General features: G+C 27.1%; 1 protein-coding gene across 3 annotated transcripts in view; it reads left to right on the forward strand.

Annotated features, from left to right (window-relative positions):
• The first annotated feature begins 3,429 nt into the window (after window positions 1-3,429).
• Window positions 3,430-20,046, forward strand: part of LOC107441030 (ERI1 exoribonuclease 3) — an 89,060-nt gene continuing 72,443 nt past the window's right edge. Inside the window, exons 1-7 of one of the 3 annotated variants that reach the window (XM_043054110.2) lie at window positions 3,430-3,941; window positions 4,299-4,415; window positions 7,031-7,090; window positions 9,697-9,788; window positions 11,525-11,597; window positions 12,709-12,805; window positions 14,537-14,675. In XM_043054110.2, coding sequence (XP_042910044.1) covers window positions 3,699-3,941; window positions 4,299-4,415; window positions 7,031-7,090; window positions 9,697-9,788; window positions 11,525-11,597; window positions 12,709-12,805; window positions 14,537-14,619 — 765 coding nt within the window. In that variant the 5' untranslated portion in view covers window positions 3,430-3,698 and the 3' untranslated portion in view covers window positions 14,620-14,675. Of the gene's footprint in view, window positions 3,942-4,298; window positions 4,416-6,014; window positions 6,075-7,030; window positions 7,091-9,696; window positions 9,789-11,524; window positions 11,598-12,708; window positions 12,806-14,536; window positions 14,676-20,046 lie in introns of those variants that run through there. The other 2 variants (XM_071182454.1, XM_043054109.2) reach the window with 2 other exon arrangements.

Genomic DNA, 20,046 nt, shown 5'->3' on the forward strand with positions numbered 1-20,046 from the left:
GAAACGTATTTCTAGACTATAACTGTGGGTTCTATTTCAAACTTTTGATGTGGTCGGTTTCAAGAACCCAACGGGTTCTGTTGTCTCCACGATCGTGCCACCTGCTCCCGCTATATATATTGGCACCAACAGTAAGCTCAAATTCAAATGATGAAACATCTGTCGTTTTTCTCCAATCATACTGTGATTATTCTGAAATGCACCTTAACCATTTTGATGAGATTTACCGCTCGTCATAAACTGATTTTGCTACTAACGATAACAAGCAATTAACAGAAAATCTCGATTGGTTCTAGTACATTGGCCATCATGTGTATATATTAGTTAATAAATAACAATTCCTAGTAAAAATTAACTACTTATGTAGACATATCTTTAGATGCCAATTTATAACATATTTAGTAGTCATTATTCATAAAAATTTGTGAAGCTCAAGCACCGGAGTTGCGTTTTTTAGAAGCAATATGCGTGAAAGAATTAAAACGGCATTTGAAAAGGGAAAAAGTTTAAATTCGTTAGTTAATAGCTCTTGTTTTGGTTCATAAAAATTTTAATTAAGAAATAGAAAGGTATTTGATGAGACTTTTATTTTCGTTTACAATATTTATTAACTTCTACTAGTTAAGATCGTAAAAAATATCGTGTGAAGTAAAAAAAAAATATATAAAAAATACATATAAAATAATCTATTAGTATAATTATAGATTTGACCATTAATATCTATCTACAAACACATATCCTAAAAAAATTACAGATTTTTTTTGTTTTTTTTTGTTACGACATCTTGCTACACATGTATCAATTTGCAGCATTGGTAGGATAGGAAAGCTATAGAAATTTATTAAGGTATCTTGCGCTCTTTTGCAGCTAAGAAAGAGAAATGCAAATTTTTTAGAATTGGAGGATTTGAATTTCTTAAACTATTGCAAGCCGTATAAATATTTTTTAAAAAATCAAGGGATTTGTTACAAATTTGACAATATATAGCACAGCTTTCAAATTTTCTTAGTTATTATACTAATAATAAAATCTACTAATAAAATATTTAGAAAGCAGCATCCTTTTTTCTCTTCTTATTCTTTATATCTATTATTAATTCACCCACCGGCCTGTGTAGGGGTTAGGGAATTGCATCAGAAATGTTCGGGGTTCGAATCACGGGCAGAACAAATCTGCCTTTACATGCCTGTATGATGCCCAAGTGGATCATTCTAAAAAAGGTGGTCATTGGAAAAAAAATTTATTCACTTCTCTTAAAAAAATCTTGCAGACATTTTTAAAATTAAATTACAAATCAAAAAATCGAATTTACACAGGATTCTTCATTTTTTAGTGAAATAATATAAAAAGGAAATATAAGATGTTATATTTCAGAGTTATTGTTGCTCAATATACTTCAATAGCTTTGTAACAAATGCATTTAAAGATATTTTAAAAGTAACAGTATTTATTTAAATAATTCTGTCAATTTAATTCAAACAATTCTGGATAAAAGCAAATTAATTAATTAAAAAATATATAGGGTTATTTTGAGATATATGAGGTCAAACGTTAAAACAGATTATCTTCATAATTTGACCTTGATACAGAAGGTCAAATAGTTTAATTCTACTTTGCGTCAGAAGGTCAAATATGGCAAAAATTGAAAGGGCAATTTGTTGGCTTTGGTGTTTGAAATTTTCCTTTACAACAATTAGGAAAAAAGTTACAATCATTTATAAATTATGCAAGTTTGCAATTTTTTGTGAAAATTTTAGTTTTTCACATGTCTTTAACCTGGACAATTTTCAAATTAAAAATCTAAAAATTGGCCAAATTTTATACTTTATCGAATCATTAATATTCGACATAGTTCCAATTCAATTTGTCTTTTTTGGTAAGTTAAGCAAACTTTAATTTTGCAAAACGAGTTTTATTTTTGCGAAAAGCTGACAAAATATGCATTTTTGTCGCAGGTAAAATAAAGAATAAAAACTATAATATAAGTGAAATCAGGAAAATAAAGAAAAACATACTTTTCCTAAGAGTTAAAATAGAAAAATTAAAATTCTTCTATTTTCATCAAGAAGCCAACAATAGTTTTTTTTTCTTTATTAAGAATATAAAAAATAAGATAATAAATAAATAAAACTAAGACAATTAAAGTTTGCCTTAAAATTCCGATGACAAATTTAATAAAATTTTGGCCATCGATGTTTCATTTTAACAAAAATCACAATGCATATGAATCAATACAGTCCATAGGTATTCATTATAATGAATACGCATGATGACAAGTGAAATTAAGTAAATGCAAGCAAAAATGATCTTTAAATCATCAAAAACGACGATAGTTACAGGGAATAGCTAAACAGTGCACCTAACTATAAATATTAAGATAAAAATTTCAGTAGCACAGTAAGAAAATAAATTAGTAAAAAAGTAATTTTTTTAAATTAGGAAAAATATAAGGTGCACTAAATGAAATTGTTTTAATTACTTAGGCAAATTTAATAAAAATTTCGACCATCATTGTACGTTAATCACAATACATATACATTGATACGGTACTGTATTTAATGAATAGTCTTAATAGTAAGGAAATATGAATTCGTTCAAAAATAATCTTCAAATGATTGAAAATTTGATAATGATGAAATTGCTAAACATTCCAAGCAACTATAAATATTAAGATAAAGTTTTTTAGTAATAATAAAGTGAAATAGTGTAAAAGATATTCTAAATTGTCAGATTTAAAAGGATTTTTTTACATTAGAATTATTCTAAAATTAGGATAAACATAAAAAGCACAGACTTAGGTGTTATCATTTTAATTACTAACAATAATTTTATAGCTAATTAACAGCAATGCAATCGCAATTTTTATTGTGAAAACCCAACTTTTTTTTCATTTATTAAATATTTTGAGCAAACTTATTCATACCTTATCTTTCACCAACTTGATGACTAGAACAACCTATTTTAGTACAGAGGAAAAAATGTATAATAAATTTGTAAAAAATCGTCTGAATAGTGAAAAATGTAGAAATATTTTTTCTGTCTCTTTTTTTTATGCATTATTTATAATTATGCATCATAAAACTTTTTTCGATCATAAAACTGCGTAAATTTATGCAAGATCTTCAAAAAAAAATTTCATAAAACATTTTGTTGAATGCAAGAAATACAAACAAATAGTCTGCAAATGAATATTCCAATTTAGATTGGTGTATGCCCATCCGTAGTCAAGCTAATAATTTTATAATTCCTTACATAAATTTTCTAAATAACGTTCAAAGGTCACGCAGCTTCACTGCGCGAGAATTTCTGAAAAAAAAAAAAAAAAANAAAAAAAAAAAAAAAAAAAAAAAAACGCAAGTGCTCCTGCAAGTGAAAATGTTCCCACTAGTTTGTAAGAAAAACCTTAATGTTTACAAAAACAAGTAGTTGAAAGCGTTTTACTTCACTAAAAATGTAAACAACAACATGCAGAACAAAAAATTGATTAGAATGAATATTTTCAACGAGTTATTTCAGTAATAATTTTTAGTAAGAGTATTATCAAATAAATATTGAACTGAACAAACCTTTCAAATGCATAAAGTTTAAAAATTTGAATATTTAGTCTGAGTTTTTCATTTCAGTGATTTAAGGACATGAATATGTGAAGTAATTTCAATAATCAATACACCACATTATTATATTAAATCACAGCGACCATGTTTAAATATCGAAGATTACTTCAGAAAGCTTCACAAATACTATATATTTCATCTTGCAGGCCTTTACAGCGAAATTTTGTAGATATTGCTGAATCTACTAATGAAAAGCCGAGCTATACCATACCACCTTTTTTAAAATTACCACCTAGAAGTGCCGAAATAAAAGAACAGAGTTATGATTATATCCTGGTTTTAGACTTTGAAGCTACATGTGATTCTCCCGTTAATGTTGTCCCCCAAGTATGTGTTTGATTTTAATAAAATTCTTTTAATATTCAGATTATATTTGCTTTCTTTTGCCCTCCTATACAGTTATGTCTGTTGATGATGTGTCTATAATTTAATAACTTCCATAACTCTACCCTAAAGACTGCTTTTTGATTTTAAGTTCATATATAAATAGCACTACTTTCATTAACCTTGTAATATGTAGTTGTCATTTTCTATATCCTGTTATTCATTGTATTGTACAATTTTTGTGTGATGATAATGCATTATTAATCTCATTAGTTGTGGTTAATTCCATAATATTTTTAATGTTTCTTAATTTTTAGAATTGTATTTTGCCTTCTTAATTTGTTTTTTTTTTCCTTGTAGGAAATTATAGAATTTCCAGTTCTTAAAATATGTGCAAAGACATTTGATATTGAATCAATCTTTCATGCATACGTGAGACCTATAACCAATCCAACTCTTTCAAAGTTTTGTTCCCAGGTAATAAGAATAGTTTTTGTTTATTGTACAGAAAACAGGCTCTTTCAAGAAACGCATAAACTTTAAATAAAATTATTTATTTATTTTATTACAAAAATAGTAAACCTTTATTTATTCATTTTGAGTAATTCATAAAATATACGTAATTTTAGATACAAAAATATTGAATAAGTTCAAATTGAAAAAATTAACAATTTCTTTCTCACATTCATGTTAAATCTTATATTAAAGTTTAAAATTATGCTTTAAAATCTCTCTAACTGAAATTGACAAAATCATGAAAATTTTTAGGATTTTATTCTAGGGATCTCAGGGAGTTTTGTTTTGATTAAAGAGTGGTCACCTTATTTCTTTTATGTTACATGTTATGATTTTTATTTTATTAACACATTGTACTAGTTTTGATATTTTAACATGATGTTTTTCAATTAGTTCATAATGAATTGACATTGCAGGGATCCAAATTTTGTAAAGGGCAAGATTAAATTGCATAGTCATAACAGTTCTCTGAATTTCACACAATTAAAAGAAAAAAAGAAGTAAATGTACAAAATACCTGCAAAAAGATTAATTATTTTATCACTTTCTTGTTTTTTACTTTAAAAAAATTAAATTGATGATAATTCATGAAGATTTTCTTTATTTCTCTGACATATTGAAGGGGACTCTTAGAGTTTTAGTAAGGAGGACATATATGTTACTGTAGGTGGACCAGAACAGACGTGCTAAGTGCCATATTAAGTAAAAAACAAAGCTTAAGGGTACTGTTTGTATTTCTTTTTGCCATACATTTAATTTAAATGAGCTAAAAGTAATTAGAAAAGAAAATATTTACAAAAAATATAGTTTCTCATTTTTGAGTTAGAAACTGAATAGTATGAATGAGTAATTTTCTGTAAAACAAAATGGAAAATGTTAAGTATTTATATGTTATTTTATATATATATATTTAAAAAAAATAGTGATAGCTTTCATTAAAATTTGAAACTCTTTAAATAGCAGTACTCCATTTTAGGGTTCTTAAAAAAAACTTATAATTATAGTACCTTGATAAGAAACTCTAGTAAAATACCGAAACTAATTTTTACTACAATTAATTCAGCATTGATAGCATCAATAAAATGCTTAGTAATTTTTTTACTACCCCTTCCCCCCAAAAAATTGAAAACAGATCAGTACCCTCTGATTATTTTTCTTTTACTTATTTGATGTGTAAGTGATAGAATGCTGAAATAATTCTTGTTAGAGGAGACGTTTTTTCTTCTTTTTAAGATTATTTCCAAAAAATTTTTTTATTTTGAGTTAGGTTTAACAATAAAAAAAAAACAGCTTTTTGTAGCGATTCAGAAAACCGGAAAAATCAGTTATCCGGAATAGCGATGGTCCCGATCGTTCCGGATAATCGGTTCCCTACTGTATTATTTTAAGAATTGCTACTGTTTCATATTAAACTGTTTATTTTCATTTTTGTTTTTAGTGCACTAGTTTCTTCTTAAATGTTGATTTTAATTTTTGATAATTAAAAAAGTTATTTTATTTTGTGTTCACTTTTTTTTCGCATCTATTGCTTTAGAAATATAAATGAAAAATTTATTCTAGTTAACAGGTATAACTCAAGAAATGGTTGATAACAGTCCAGTTTTTGAAGATGTGTATGAGGTAAAAGTATTGTTTTTTTGTTCCTGAAATTTGTAATGTTTATTGAAATTTATACACTGTTTAATTGTGATATAATATTTGTTTAACTTCTTTGCTCTCTGCTTACACTTTAAGTCCCTGTAACTATCTAGTATAATATGGTGACAGGATAATAACAAAATGGTTCCACTCATTATCCCTTCTTCCAATCAAATTAAAAATCAATAAAATTGTATAATTAAAATCATGTGTTTCACATTAATGATTAAGTAAAAAATACTCATTGTTTAGAAATAAACTGCACAAATTAAAAAAAATTATGATTAAAAGGACTCAAAATGTACAGATGATTATTGTAGCATTCAGGGTTTATAATTGTTCTGATTTTCTTAACAAAAANCACATTTTATAGGAATGCATTCATTTTCAGTCCCAACACCTACAAGTTTAAAGATGGAGGACTGAAAAAGATATTTGAAAAAATGAAATTTGAGTCCACTATAACAGAGTTTCTAAGTTCTAAGCTGTTCACTATAAGCGTTAAAAATAACATTATTCAAATTGGAATGCGGACGGGACCGCTAAAAAAGTTCACTACATCCGAGTGTTCACTATATCCCAGGTTCACTATAGCGGGGTTCGACTGTATAATTGATTATACAGCAATTTTAATGTAGGTTATGCATGTAAAAAATATTCTGTTTTAATTTATGGGATGGCTTAATGCTTCTAACTAAAATATAATATTTCTTTAATTTGCTTATTATCATTGTGACAATCCACATTTTTTAAATTATTATTTTAAGAATTGCTACTGTTTCATATTAAACGGTTTATTTTGATTTTTGTTTTTAGTGCACTAGTTTCTTCTTATATGTTGATTTTAAGTTAAAAAGGTTTTTTAAATATTTTTTCTTGTGTTAACTTTTTTTTTTGCATCCATTGCTTTGGAAATAAAAATAAAAAATTTATTCTAGTTAACAGGTATAACTCAAGAAATGGTTGATAACAGTCCAGTTTTTGAAGATGTGTATGAGGTAAAAATATGGTTTTTTTTGTCACTGAAATTTGTAATATTTATTGAAATTTATACACTGTTTAATTAATATTTGTTTCATTACTTTGCTCTCTGCTTACACAGTAAGTCCCTGTAACTATCTAGTATAATATGGTGACAGGATAGGATAAAAACAAAATGGTTCCACTCATTATCCCTTCTTCCAATCAAATTAAAAATTAATGAAATTGTATAATTAAAATCATATGTTTCACATTAATGATTAATTAAAAAATACTCATTGTTTAGAAATAAACTGCACAAATTAAAAAATTATGATTAAGAAGACTCAAAATGTACAGATGACTATTTTAACATTCAAGTTTTGTAATTGTTCTGATTTTCCTAACAAAAAATACTTTATCCTCGTTTATCCTGATTTTTAGTTTTTAGTCTTGATACTTCTGATTTTTGTATGTGTTCATAACAGCTCATTTTTCAAGAATACAAAAGTGAATTTTTTAAAAATGGATTTGAAGAATCACAAATTTTTGATTTGACATCTTTTTATTTTTTCATCACGAATTTCAGTGGTTCTAATTCAGGGACCGTCTAATAAATATATACATGGCTCAGTCATTTAGCCTTTACCCACAGGGTTCTTTGTTTCAACTTTTTTGAGAATTCACTCAATTTATGTAAAAGAAACTCTATTAACAATTTTATATAATCACATATTTATGGCGATGTATTCAGGTGTCATATGCTTATTTATTATTTTAAGCAATTTCAGTAAGAAATCTTATGGATCATTCTTCAGTAATTTTACAATAATTAATTTGTCTCTTTGATGTAATTTTAAAAATGGTTGATTCCAATCAACAATACAATAATTATTTCATTCACTAAAATTACTTTTGTACAAAAATGTTAAGTGACATATTTACTGTGTTTTCATTTCGAGATGATTGAAATCCCACTTTAAAATTATTTTATTAGGAAAATTTTAGAATAATTACAAATTTTTAATATATATTAATATGAAGGAGTATTAACTAATTGATATTGATTATTTTTCTTAATGCAACAATATAGACATTTTCCATGTACTTATTTGAAATTACTATTATGGGTTTTTCAACTCATTATATTGCAAAATTAGGAAATTTTGTTTCTGGAGAGTGGCCGGCTGTGACATTCACTTTCGCCAGCTGTGACAAGGCAAATTTCTCCCAATACTTGATCTGAGAGTTTCCTTGCCTTCTGGATTGGGTTCAAAATAACAAGGCTATGGAGTTGAACATTAGTACAGCCGTAAACCCAAAAGAATTGGGTCAGTTGTTCAACGACAGTTATAAAATAAAATATAGTTTAATTAATTATGAACAATGGTTTAAAATTTTTACTTAGATTAGGTATTATATACATATTTTTTACTTCACTAAATGTAAGTGCTTATATTATTTCCAATTTTGGATTTCTCTTTTTGACTTACATGATAATGCATGATGTATCAAAACTTTACTCGTAGCCTAAAAAATGTCGCTAGTGAAATCTCCACTATTTTATTTCTCCAATGTTGGGAGGTATGTTAATGTAAGGCGAAAATAAAAATTGATTTAGGGATATTTGCTTGCTTTTACAATACTGGGTTATGTGTCATTTACACAATGCAAGTGTAATGTAAGTTACACCTGGTCTGGTTAGTAGGACACTGGGCCCATGTCCAAGAGGTTGAGGTTGTGGGTTCGATCCCCACTGGCCGAAGACCTCCTTTGTAGTAAATGGTGTCTGATGCACGTTAAATCTGTCAATTCACAAAGTCCTCCATGTTCCCATATCAAATCATACCTCAGGGGGTACTGATCCAGGAGTTTCCTTGTTTGCTGGATTGGTTCAAAATTACAAGCCTATGGAGTTGAACATTAGTAGTCGTAAACCCAAAATTGGGTCTGCTGTTCAACGACGGTTATAAAATAAAATAAAGAAATTCAAGTTCAATGTTAAAACTTGAAATAAGATAATAACCTATATTCCAATTTAAACAATGGAGTAATGCTTTGGAATTAATAAAAATTTGAAAATATTGGTAATTAATTATGATTTTTTTTAAAAATATTCATTTTTGTAATTTATCTAATTTCATAAAAATTGAGCATATTACATATCTTAAATAATTTTCTAGTTTTTGATAAATTTAATTCTATTCTCTATTCTATTCTATGGTGGTAACTGTTTTGAAATTGCCATGATTTTTTTTTTCGATTTATCTATATATTTATTTTTAAATTCTGCTTTATAATTCTATATATTTTGAATGTTACTCCCATCTTGATATTTAACTATGGATTTCTTAAATTTATGACTTAAGGTCAAAACTTAAGAATAAAAAAAAAATCAATAGATAAAATTAAGATTTGTTCAGTGTAAATATTTGAACAGGTATAATGAATTAATTGTTTACTACTAAAAATGGTAAAATTAAATTTAATCATATCTCTTGTTAAGTGAATCCAGTTTTTGTTTGCAACCTAATTGAAAAAAAAAATTTTTTTTTGTTCAGTACATGTTTATATTTATTGTTGAATAATTAATTGCTCATTTTATATATTTTAACTGATATAATTATTTTTCATTTATATTTAGAGTTTTCAAAGATGGCTTCAGAAAGAGGAGCTGTTAGACAAAAATATAAAATTTGCTTTTGCCACTTGTGGAGATTGGGATTTGAAATATATGTAAGAAAACACTTAATCTTTGTAAGTTACTCTTTGTAAGTTATAAGGTTTTAATTTTAAAGCACAAATGTTAATCATGTCTAAATTTGAAGAAAACTGACTGATTTAGAGAGGTAAATTATTATTATTTTTTTTTACTCCTAGAGATTTGTGTTAAAGTTTTGCATGAAAATTATTTTTTAAATAATAATTTTTATTATCTGAACCAAAAATAAATAAATAAATAGATAGTTAAAAAATAAATTAATTAAAAAATTTTGAAACTTAACATTAACTTGCCTTTCTCTTTTTTTGAATATCAGCTAACATTTAAAATTGATTTATATTGTGAAGCCCTTCAGATTCACGGTTTAAGTTTTGTATTTTCAGAAATGTTATTTCTTACATCATTTTGTCCTTATATATTTATAACATGTTATTTATGTTGTTCATTTTAATGGTATATTTCTTATAGATTGCGAAGTAATTTAAAGATAAATATTGCAATCTAGTTGTTTAGCATTTCTTTCAAATTTTATTCAAGAAATAGCCGTATATCCTAGGAGAGATTATTTACAGAATGTATCCCAATTTGTTATGCAAATTCAATATTAAACTAATCATTTAAAAAAAATTAATTATAAAATCATTTATTATGAATAATTTTTTCGAATATTGTGGGGATAGTAGTTATTGACAATGTCAACCTTCATCTATGAAAATGTACCCCAACATAGAATCGAGTTGACATTTCTCAGATACTAGTGATTTGGAGTGAATTATTAGTCATTTACATTTTGTTATTTTTTGTTGAATTATATGTATTTATAGATGCTTATTGCTTAGTCTGAATTATGAAACTAAAGTAAATTTTTTCTAATAAGTTAATTCAAATTGTTATTTTACTTATATCAAACCTTTATATGTGCTTACAAGCTGTAAATTAGTCTGAATGTTCCTCCTCTTTACAGCATTTTTGTTATATAGTAACGTAAAATAAAAAAAAAAAATTTATGGAAAAACGTGCAGGTCCAAATAGGGTTTTCTGCATTGCAGGATCCATGAAGAGTTAAATGTGATTTAATTAAATTTTATGCTTTTTAATTAAATTAACAACATATTTTCTGTTTCTTAATTATAGCAGTCATGCATTCTAAGATAGCTTATAGATTAATTTTAATAATTAGTAAAACATTATAATTAATTCTGAATTATGAGACAGAAAATATGGAGGCAAAAAAAAGTAGTTTGACATCTTTCTGTACCTAATCACTAATGTTTTTTGTTGACTTTGTCTATTATTATTTTAATATTGTAATTTTTTATTAAATTTCACATTATCAATAATACATAAAATACCGTCACTCTTCATAATACCTAGGCATTTTATAGAATCCTTGTCAATGTGTGAAATGTTTGATTGTCTCTTACTTTATTGGCCAGTTTTCAACATTTTATAAATACCTATCTATTTTATATAAAAGCAGATTTCAAACTTTGTGGGTAACATTTATATTATGCCTGCTTATAAGTTTTTGTTTATCTTTTAATATATATTATTTTAATTTTATAGCTAATAGGATTTTTTTTAAAAAAATGTAAGGAATCTTTTCATTCTACTATTATCTTTCTGATTATATAACAAATAAATTAATTCTAAAAATTCTGTATTGTAAATTAATTACTTTAAAGGAATGTGTATTTCTTAAAGTTCATCACATGAATCACTTTCTTTAATGAAATATTTATCACTTTAGATTCCCAATGCAGTGCAAAGGTTTTAAACTTCCTGTTCCTGATTATATGAAAAAGTGGATTAATGTAAAAGTTGTAAGTATATTGCAACTTTTGTGGTTTTATATATGTTGCTATAATGTGGTTTTAGAAAAATAACTTTGTAGTTTTTTCTGTATTTATTTATTTGTATTTTTCATTTCTTTAATCTTTCTTGGGTTTCTTCTTTTTGTGTATCTTTCTCGTTTATTATTTATTTATTTATTGAATAATCAAACTAGAAATTTGTGAATTGTTCATGAAAGCAAAGTTTTTTTAGACCAATATATTGAAACTTGCCAACCTAGGATTGTTAAATGTAATGCTGTTAGAAAATTATGCGCAAAAATGAATTTGCTGTGTCTTGGTACAGTTATGATTGACAAACAATAATACATGAAATATTTTTTTTTTTAAATCTTGAAATTTATATGCTATTATTTATGAAGTTTTATTATAATATATCATTTCATTGGTTTTATGAAATGAAGACTTCTCAGATGAAGCACCTATATTTGGTTGCTAATATGGTCCATTTTTGTTCTCATGCCTAAATGTAAAAATATTTTCCACAATGTCCAGAACAAAAATATTAAATCGAGTTAAAATTAATAACTTAAACCATTTGCATTCAGAAAATATTTTTGTAAATGCAGTTATAAATTTTTGTTTTCATTTATGGTTTATATTTATTTTTTATTTTAGAATTTTGAAATAGGTTTTCATGTTTATCTCAATTATTTTGAGAATCAAAAGAAAACACATTTTCAAATATTGCACTTGAAATTGTTTTGAATTTAGGGAAGAGAAGGCCGTATCAATTTGCGAAGTTATTCAAAAATTATAGACAACTTAAATGTATAATGCATCTGTACATTCTAAAGCTGATTATTTGAATATTTATTCGTATATTTATTTGCATTCTCCACTAAACTCTTACATTTAGTTACCCTTATTTTTTTTAAAAATATTTAATGTAGTAGCAATGACTTAAATGTTGCATAATATTTCGATACATTCTGAAATTGATTATTTGAATACGATGATAATTCATATTCTGAACTAAACTCTTAAACTTATTTGACCTTGTTTTTTTTCTCTTTAATACATATTGGGGTGGAAGTACAAGCATAAATTCGTAAAAATGATATTTTTGTGTAATTTATAGAGTTTTGCTGAATTGACTACAGTATATCCAAGGAACATGATGACAATGATTAAATACTGCCAGTTAGAGCATGAAGGCAGATTACACTCTGGTGTAGGTAAGTTATAATTAGCTTACTAAAATGATGCTACCTTTCATATAGTAAATAAAGGAAACTGGAAGAACCTTGCTGTAGATAGCAAAGACTTGTAATAGCCTGTAATAGTGTACTGGTTAGTGTTATTCACTAACCAGTACAATAGGCTGACGTGCCTTGAAATAAGAAGAGAATCGTGTTATATATATGCAAAATTTGAACGACCGATTTCACTCAAATTTTGTGTAAATTTCACTCAACTTTTGTCTAAAAATCCAATGTCTAAAATTAAATATTTTTTTAAAATGATGTAAAAAATTGTATATCTTACAATTTAAAAATTTTTCAACCATTCTTAAATAATGTAATAAAAAATAATAAATCTGAACAAAAAGTAATTTTTTGCATCAAATTATCTTTAGATAAACCAATTTTATAATTGTTTAAAAGGGATTTTCAATTTGCTTGAAAAGTTCTTGAAATATGGGAAAATACCCAAAAAGTAAAATTAGCATTTAGGAATCTAAACTTAAGAGCACTATCCTGACCAAAATATTGAGACCATATTTTCCAGATTGCGGCTACCCCTATATCTTTTGGGTCCGAAATTCGAATCCTTAAAAAAAATTGTGTTTATTCAAAAAAATACATTTTTGTGTCTTGTTTCGTAACTTAATGTATCGCCTGCTTTTATTAATTAGCATATTTGAGGTCATCTCCTCAAGCTATTAAGTTTGAGACATAGAATGCAAAAATCCGATGATTAGACTAAAAGCTATTCAGATTGTTTTTGCTTTTTTTGCACTGTACACTAAATTCATTGTAAATCAGTTCAAAATTACTGATTTGTATAAGATACATACATATAAACATTCTGCTAAATTTTGTATATATTTAACTATCATATTAATTTAATTAAAATAGTTTTCAACATTGGATTTCTGTTTTTTTATTTCTTTCTCCTAAGTGGCAACTTTCTTCAACAAACATATTTCGCTGTTCTAAAGCTTCTCATTTCACTAAAGTTTCTAATTAGTTAAAATTCTGCTCAAAAGTAAAATGTGTGGAGCTTAAACTAATTATTTCAGCTTGANTTTCATGCCATTTGAATGATTTTTCGCAGTTCTATGAACATTTGAATTTAGAACTTTTTTTTGTAGATTTCAAAATTTTCGCAAACTTTTGACCGGTAGTGTATATTAATAGTTTTAAGGTTACTATAATTCTGAACATGGTTGTATCTAACAGTACCATTATTGGATAGCCGGTACCGGAAAGAATTTTTCCTGGCCATACTAATAACCTGGTAATAAAGATATGGCCGGATAATTGCTGTGTATCCAGCACATTTCTACTAAAGATTACTGTACTATCTAGAAGTTAATGACTCTAATAATGGTTTGAAAAATTAAAATTTGTAACTGTTAGTTATGTAAGTATTAATATTTTTTAAGTAATTTTGTTTTTTGTAAATTTCTTTATTAATTTTGTTTGCTAGTCAATAATAGTCTTTGTATAAATATTTTTCAGATGATTTCAAAAACATATCTTGGGATTTTAAACATTTAAATTAAGCAGTACATAACCATTGCATGCGTTAAAAACTCTTATGATTTATTAAAATAAAATTCATAATTGTTGGTTATATGAACATAAATGTTAATTATATAAACTATGACTTCATGTTTTGTAAACTTTGTTAATTTATTTATTATTTAATACTTATGTTATTCATTTATTTATGCTTTTCAGATGATTGCAAAAATATAGCAAGAGTTATGAAAAATTTAGCTGAGCGAGGGCTTGTTTATGTTTGTAATGCTGGGATACATTAATGGAATCTTTTTCTTCGAAAGTATATTTTTTTGTAAATAAAAGATTTTATCCATCAGTGTTGCTTTTGATATTATATAAAAAGGTATTTTGATATTATAAACGTCTAACATGTGTTTGAAGCCAAGTAGACATGTTTTAATATTAAACACATTTGTTTAAATTTGATCAATTATAATTTTACCTTTAAGCTACATATATTGAAACAATTTAAATAACTATATTAACTACTAAAGAAATAATTGACTAATTAATCTGCAACAAAATATTTGTATTAATATGATCTAGGTGTAGTTTCAATGTAACTGTGGTTGAAGACACTGAACTGTCACTGGGAAGAATTTGCGGGCTTTATTCCATGCTTAAGGCTTGAAGCCCACTTAGCATCAGATCAATGGATACCAGCTTATCTGGGAAGTAAACTCAGGTGGTGTGCAATGCCAATCCTCAAGGCAACCACCATACCGTCACCAAATTGCAAAGCCTTGACCTTCATGACCCACTTGTCCAACACCAAGCTGTTTCTGTAGCTTTTTACGTTTTATGATAGTGAATAGCCTCTTATGGAGCAATATTTCCCTTCTTGTGTACCATGTCATTATAATTTTTATCAAATTCATTACATATTCTTAACCTTCTGGCTGCTCATCCCGCAATTTCCATGGGCAACTCAAATGTAGCAAAATTTCTTCATGACACAATTTTTGCTACCATGTGTTTTTCTTAATTAATTGAGGAGCACATCCCGCCTTTCTAACGTCAAACCAGTGAAATAAATTATATACAGTATTAGACGTTTAATTTAGGATATGACCAACAGGTGTCGTTAGTCGTCCACTTAATTGCGTCATTCAAAGGTACTTGGTATTTATCGCTATAACTTCACTATGTTTGCCGCCTTTTTTTGATCAGAAATGGTTGCTGGAAAATATCCAGCGATTGACGTTATATTTTTGTCCTGCGATGCAATCTAAATATTTAAAAAAAATATATATCTACAGTCTATAATATACACCGAAGAGCCATTACATTATGACCACCCTCCATCTATAATAATGGGCTCTCCCAGGTTTTCATGAGGCACATTAGGAGCCATAATCCTTATAGAACAATCCTGACGTCTGTCAGCTACTTGAACATAGTTGCAGACCAGGTTCACCTATTCATGGCAACAGGTTTTCCTGCGGGGGGATGGTGTTTATCAACAGGATAATGCACCATGTCATAAGGGTCGAATCGTCATGGATTGGTTCGAGGAACATTCCAGTGACTTTCAAGTCATGTCTTGGCCCCCAAATCCATCTGACCTTAGTCCAATGGAGCCTATGTGGTCCTTCTTGGAAAACCAAATTCGTGCTGCCACGCTACCCCCTCGCAATGTGAGGGAATTGCAGGACCAGTTGGTGAGCGCTTGGTACCAGATACCTCAGACTACCTTATCAGCACCTTGTGGAATCAATGCCACGGCAGGTGCTAGCAGTTTTGAGGGCTAAAGGTGGTCATAATGTAATGGCTCTTCGGTGTATATACAGTCTATAAAAAAAATTTCCCAATATATATGGATTTAAATATGAAATGGAGCCTATGTGGTCCTTCTTGGTCCATTTGACTGATGCACCAATTAAAGCTTATATCTATTTAGATTGTAACAGTTGCATAGGTTTTAATGTGTTAAGAATTTTCTCAATTTGACTTCTAAAATGTGCAGGCAAAAATGTATAAAAAGGAAGGTTAAAAGCAAAACACATTTTATATGCTTCACTTTTAATGCCATTACCTTTGTTAACTTCTTACTTTCAATAAAGAAATTGTTGTCAATAAAGAAATTGTCCTTAAGGGTACAGAGGACCTTCAAATTTGAAAAAAGTGACCAAAATTTCGATTTTGAGATTTTTATTTTTTCTGAAAATAGACGTTGTAAGCTTTCAAACAAAAAAAAAAATTTGGAAATGGAACCCTTTTTTACTGAGATATGAGGATTTTAATTAGGCGACGCCCCTTTGTTTTCAAAAAACAGAAGTCGGTAGTTTGAATCAGCCGATTTTTTTTAGTTTCGTTTTAAGCTAAAAGCTGAAAGAACTTTATATTATTCATTTCAGAAGGGTTCTTCTGAAATGAAAATTAGTGACAGGAAGAAAATTAGTGACAATCAAAATTATGTAACAGTAGAAGGACCCTCCCATTGTGCAGGAGGATTTAAAAAAAAATTTCTATCTTTGACACTTCTATATTATATATATCGCACACAATTAGTTTTTACATTTGAATCAATGTTTCATTTTTCGGTTGATATATCATTCATATTTTTTAAAATAAATTAATTTCATGCTTACTAACTTATTTTATGTCATTACTTTAGTGAATTTTCTTGCGTTAAATTTTGAATAAGTAAATATGCTTGCTGAGTACGTTTGAGTATTTCTTTTCATAGGCACATATTGAATTGAATTTTTATCCATTTTAACCTAATAATGGAGATAAAAGAACAGATATAAGCTTAATTAGTCATTTTTTAGATATTATACACAACTAATAGTGTTATTTTAAATACATTTTAAAAATTGCTATTTTCTCGAAATAAAATTTTGACGGATTTTTGTGTTTTCGAAATGCTCCATTTGTCTCAATTTTTAGTTTTTTTGTTTGAAACTTGTTTTATGTGTACTATGTATGTATGTAATTAAAACTTACCATGTTTTGTTACCTAGAACATTGATAAAATTTGTTTATAGTAAAAAAAGTTCAAGATTTTTTAAATTTTTCCAGAAATTTTCATGAGATACATAAAAAGTGTGTTTTTTGAGCTAGAGCACTATAATTTGCCACTGAATGATGGTAACTTTTATTTGGAAGTCAAAAACGAGTCATATAAAAAAAAGTATGATTCTGCAATGAATTTTGTACCCCATGGAGTGTTTTGACTTTATCGGATTCCATGCTATTTTAAAATTTTAAAAGTTCAATAACTTTAAAATTTATCATTCAAATTACATGAAATTTTGCATACAGCTTTTTAAAGATATTAAAGGTAAATACTGCAAGTTTCATAAATGTATCATAAAAACTCTGAAAGTTGGTTCTTAAGGTCCCCTGTACCCTTAACCAGTTTGACAATTGAATACAAATGCTCTAAAGTAAATTATTTAGCAGCATGAAAAATAAAAATTATATCCTTAATATTTTGCTTACTGGTCTTAATCATAATTTTTTTGCATAACAGTTTCTTTTATATTTCACATGAAATACATTTAAACTTAAATGCACTTATGTTTAACCAACATGGGCTTGAATAATCTTTGCAAAGAACTTGAATTTAAAATAATTTTTTAAACGACCCCGAGAAACTGACTGACTCCGACCCCCCCTCGAATTGAAAATTATAGAACATACAGAAGGTGTGCATATAATATATATATATATATATATATATATATATATATATATATATATACATATATATATATATATATATATATATATATATATATATATATATATATATATATATATATATATATATATATATATATATATATATATATATATATATATATATATATATATATATATATATATATATATATATATATATATATATATATATATATATATATATATATATATATATATATATATATATATATATATATATATATATATATATATATATATATATATATATATATATATATATATATATATATATATATATATATATATATATATATATATATATATATATATATATATATATATATATATATATATATATATATATATATATATATATATATATATATATATATATATATATATATATATATATATATATATATATATATATATATATATATATATATATATATATATATATATATATATATATATATATATATATATATATATATATATATATATATATATATATATATATATATATATATATATATNTTACCAACAGGATAATGCACCATGTCATAAGGGTCGAATCGTCATGGATTGGTTCGAGGAACATTCCAGTGACTTTCAAGTCATGTCTTGGCCCCCAAATCCATCTGACCTTAGTCCAATGGAGCCTATGTGGTCCTTCTTGGAAAACCAAATTCGTGCTGCCACGCTACCCCCTCGCAATGTGAGGGAATTGCAGGACCAGTTGGTGAGCGCTTGGTACCAGATACCTCAGACTACCTTATCAGCACCTTGTGGAATCAATGCCACGGCAGGTGCTAGCAGTTTTGAGGGCTAAAGGTGGTCATAATGTAATGGCTCTTCGGTGTATATACAGTCTATAAAAAAAATTTCCCAATATATATGGATTTAAATATGAAATGGAGCCTATGTGGTCCTTCTTGGTCCATTTGACTGATGCACCAATTAAAGCTTATATCTATTTAGATTGTAACAGTTGCATAGGTTTTAATGTGTTAAGAATTTTCTCAATTTGACTTCTAAAATGTGCAGGCAAAAATGTATATAAAGGAAGGTTAAAAGCAAAACACATTTTATATGCTTCTCTTTTAATGTCATTACCTTTGTTAACTTCTCACTTTCAATAAAGAATATAAATTGTCCTTAACCAGTTTGACAATTGAATACAAATGCTCCAAACTAAATTATTTAGCAGCATGAAAAATAAAAATTCTATCCTTAATATTTTGCTTACTGGTCTTAATCATAATTTTTTTGCATAACAGTTTCTTTTATATTTCACATTTAAACATAAATGCACTTATGTTTAGCCAACTAACTTGCTAGGTTTTATTTATCTCTTTTTTCTGAGTCTATCAGTAATTTGTTGATGGATCGTATATTTTAATTAAAGTAAGCATAAACAAATGCTGGAATCAGATCCTGTTTACTTCTGGTGAGAAAGATACTGTTCTTTTCCACAAGCAGCGATAGCGACTTGGCAACAGTATTGAACCGGAAAGGGATGTGATCCTTTAAGATAGTTATTCTCCGAAGTTCTATTTAAGCTTTTCTATTTCAGTGTTCCAATGGGCATGAATAATCTTTGCAAAGAACTTGAATTTAAAATAGTTCTTTAAAAGACCCAGAGAAACTGACACACATACACACACCCATATACACCGAAGAGCCATTACATTATGACCACCCTCCATCTATAACAATGGGCTCTCCCAGGTTTTCATGGTTTCTCGACCAGGAACATTGTTTTCATGGGGCACATTAGGACCCATAATCCTCATAGAACAATCCCTGACGTCTGTAAGCTACTTGAAGATAGTTGCAGGCCAGGCTCACCCATTCATGGCAACAGTTTCTCCTGCGGGGGATGGTGTTTACCAACAGGATAATGCACCATGTCATAAGGGTCGAATCGTCGAGGAACATTCCAGTGACTTTCAAGTCATGTCTTGGCCCCCTAATTCACCTGACCTTAATCCAATAGAGCATTTGTGGTCCTA

This window comes from Parasteatoda tepidariorum, chromosome 6, assembly GCF_043381705.1.
Source record: "Parasteatoda tepidariorum isolate YZ-2023 chromosome 6, CAS_Ptep_4.0, whole genome shotgun sequence".
Classification (NCBI taxonomy): Eukaryota; Metazoa; Arthropoda; class Arachnida; order Araneae; family Theridiidae; genus Parasteatoda; species Parasteatoda tepidariorum.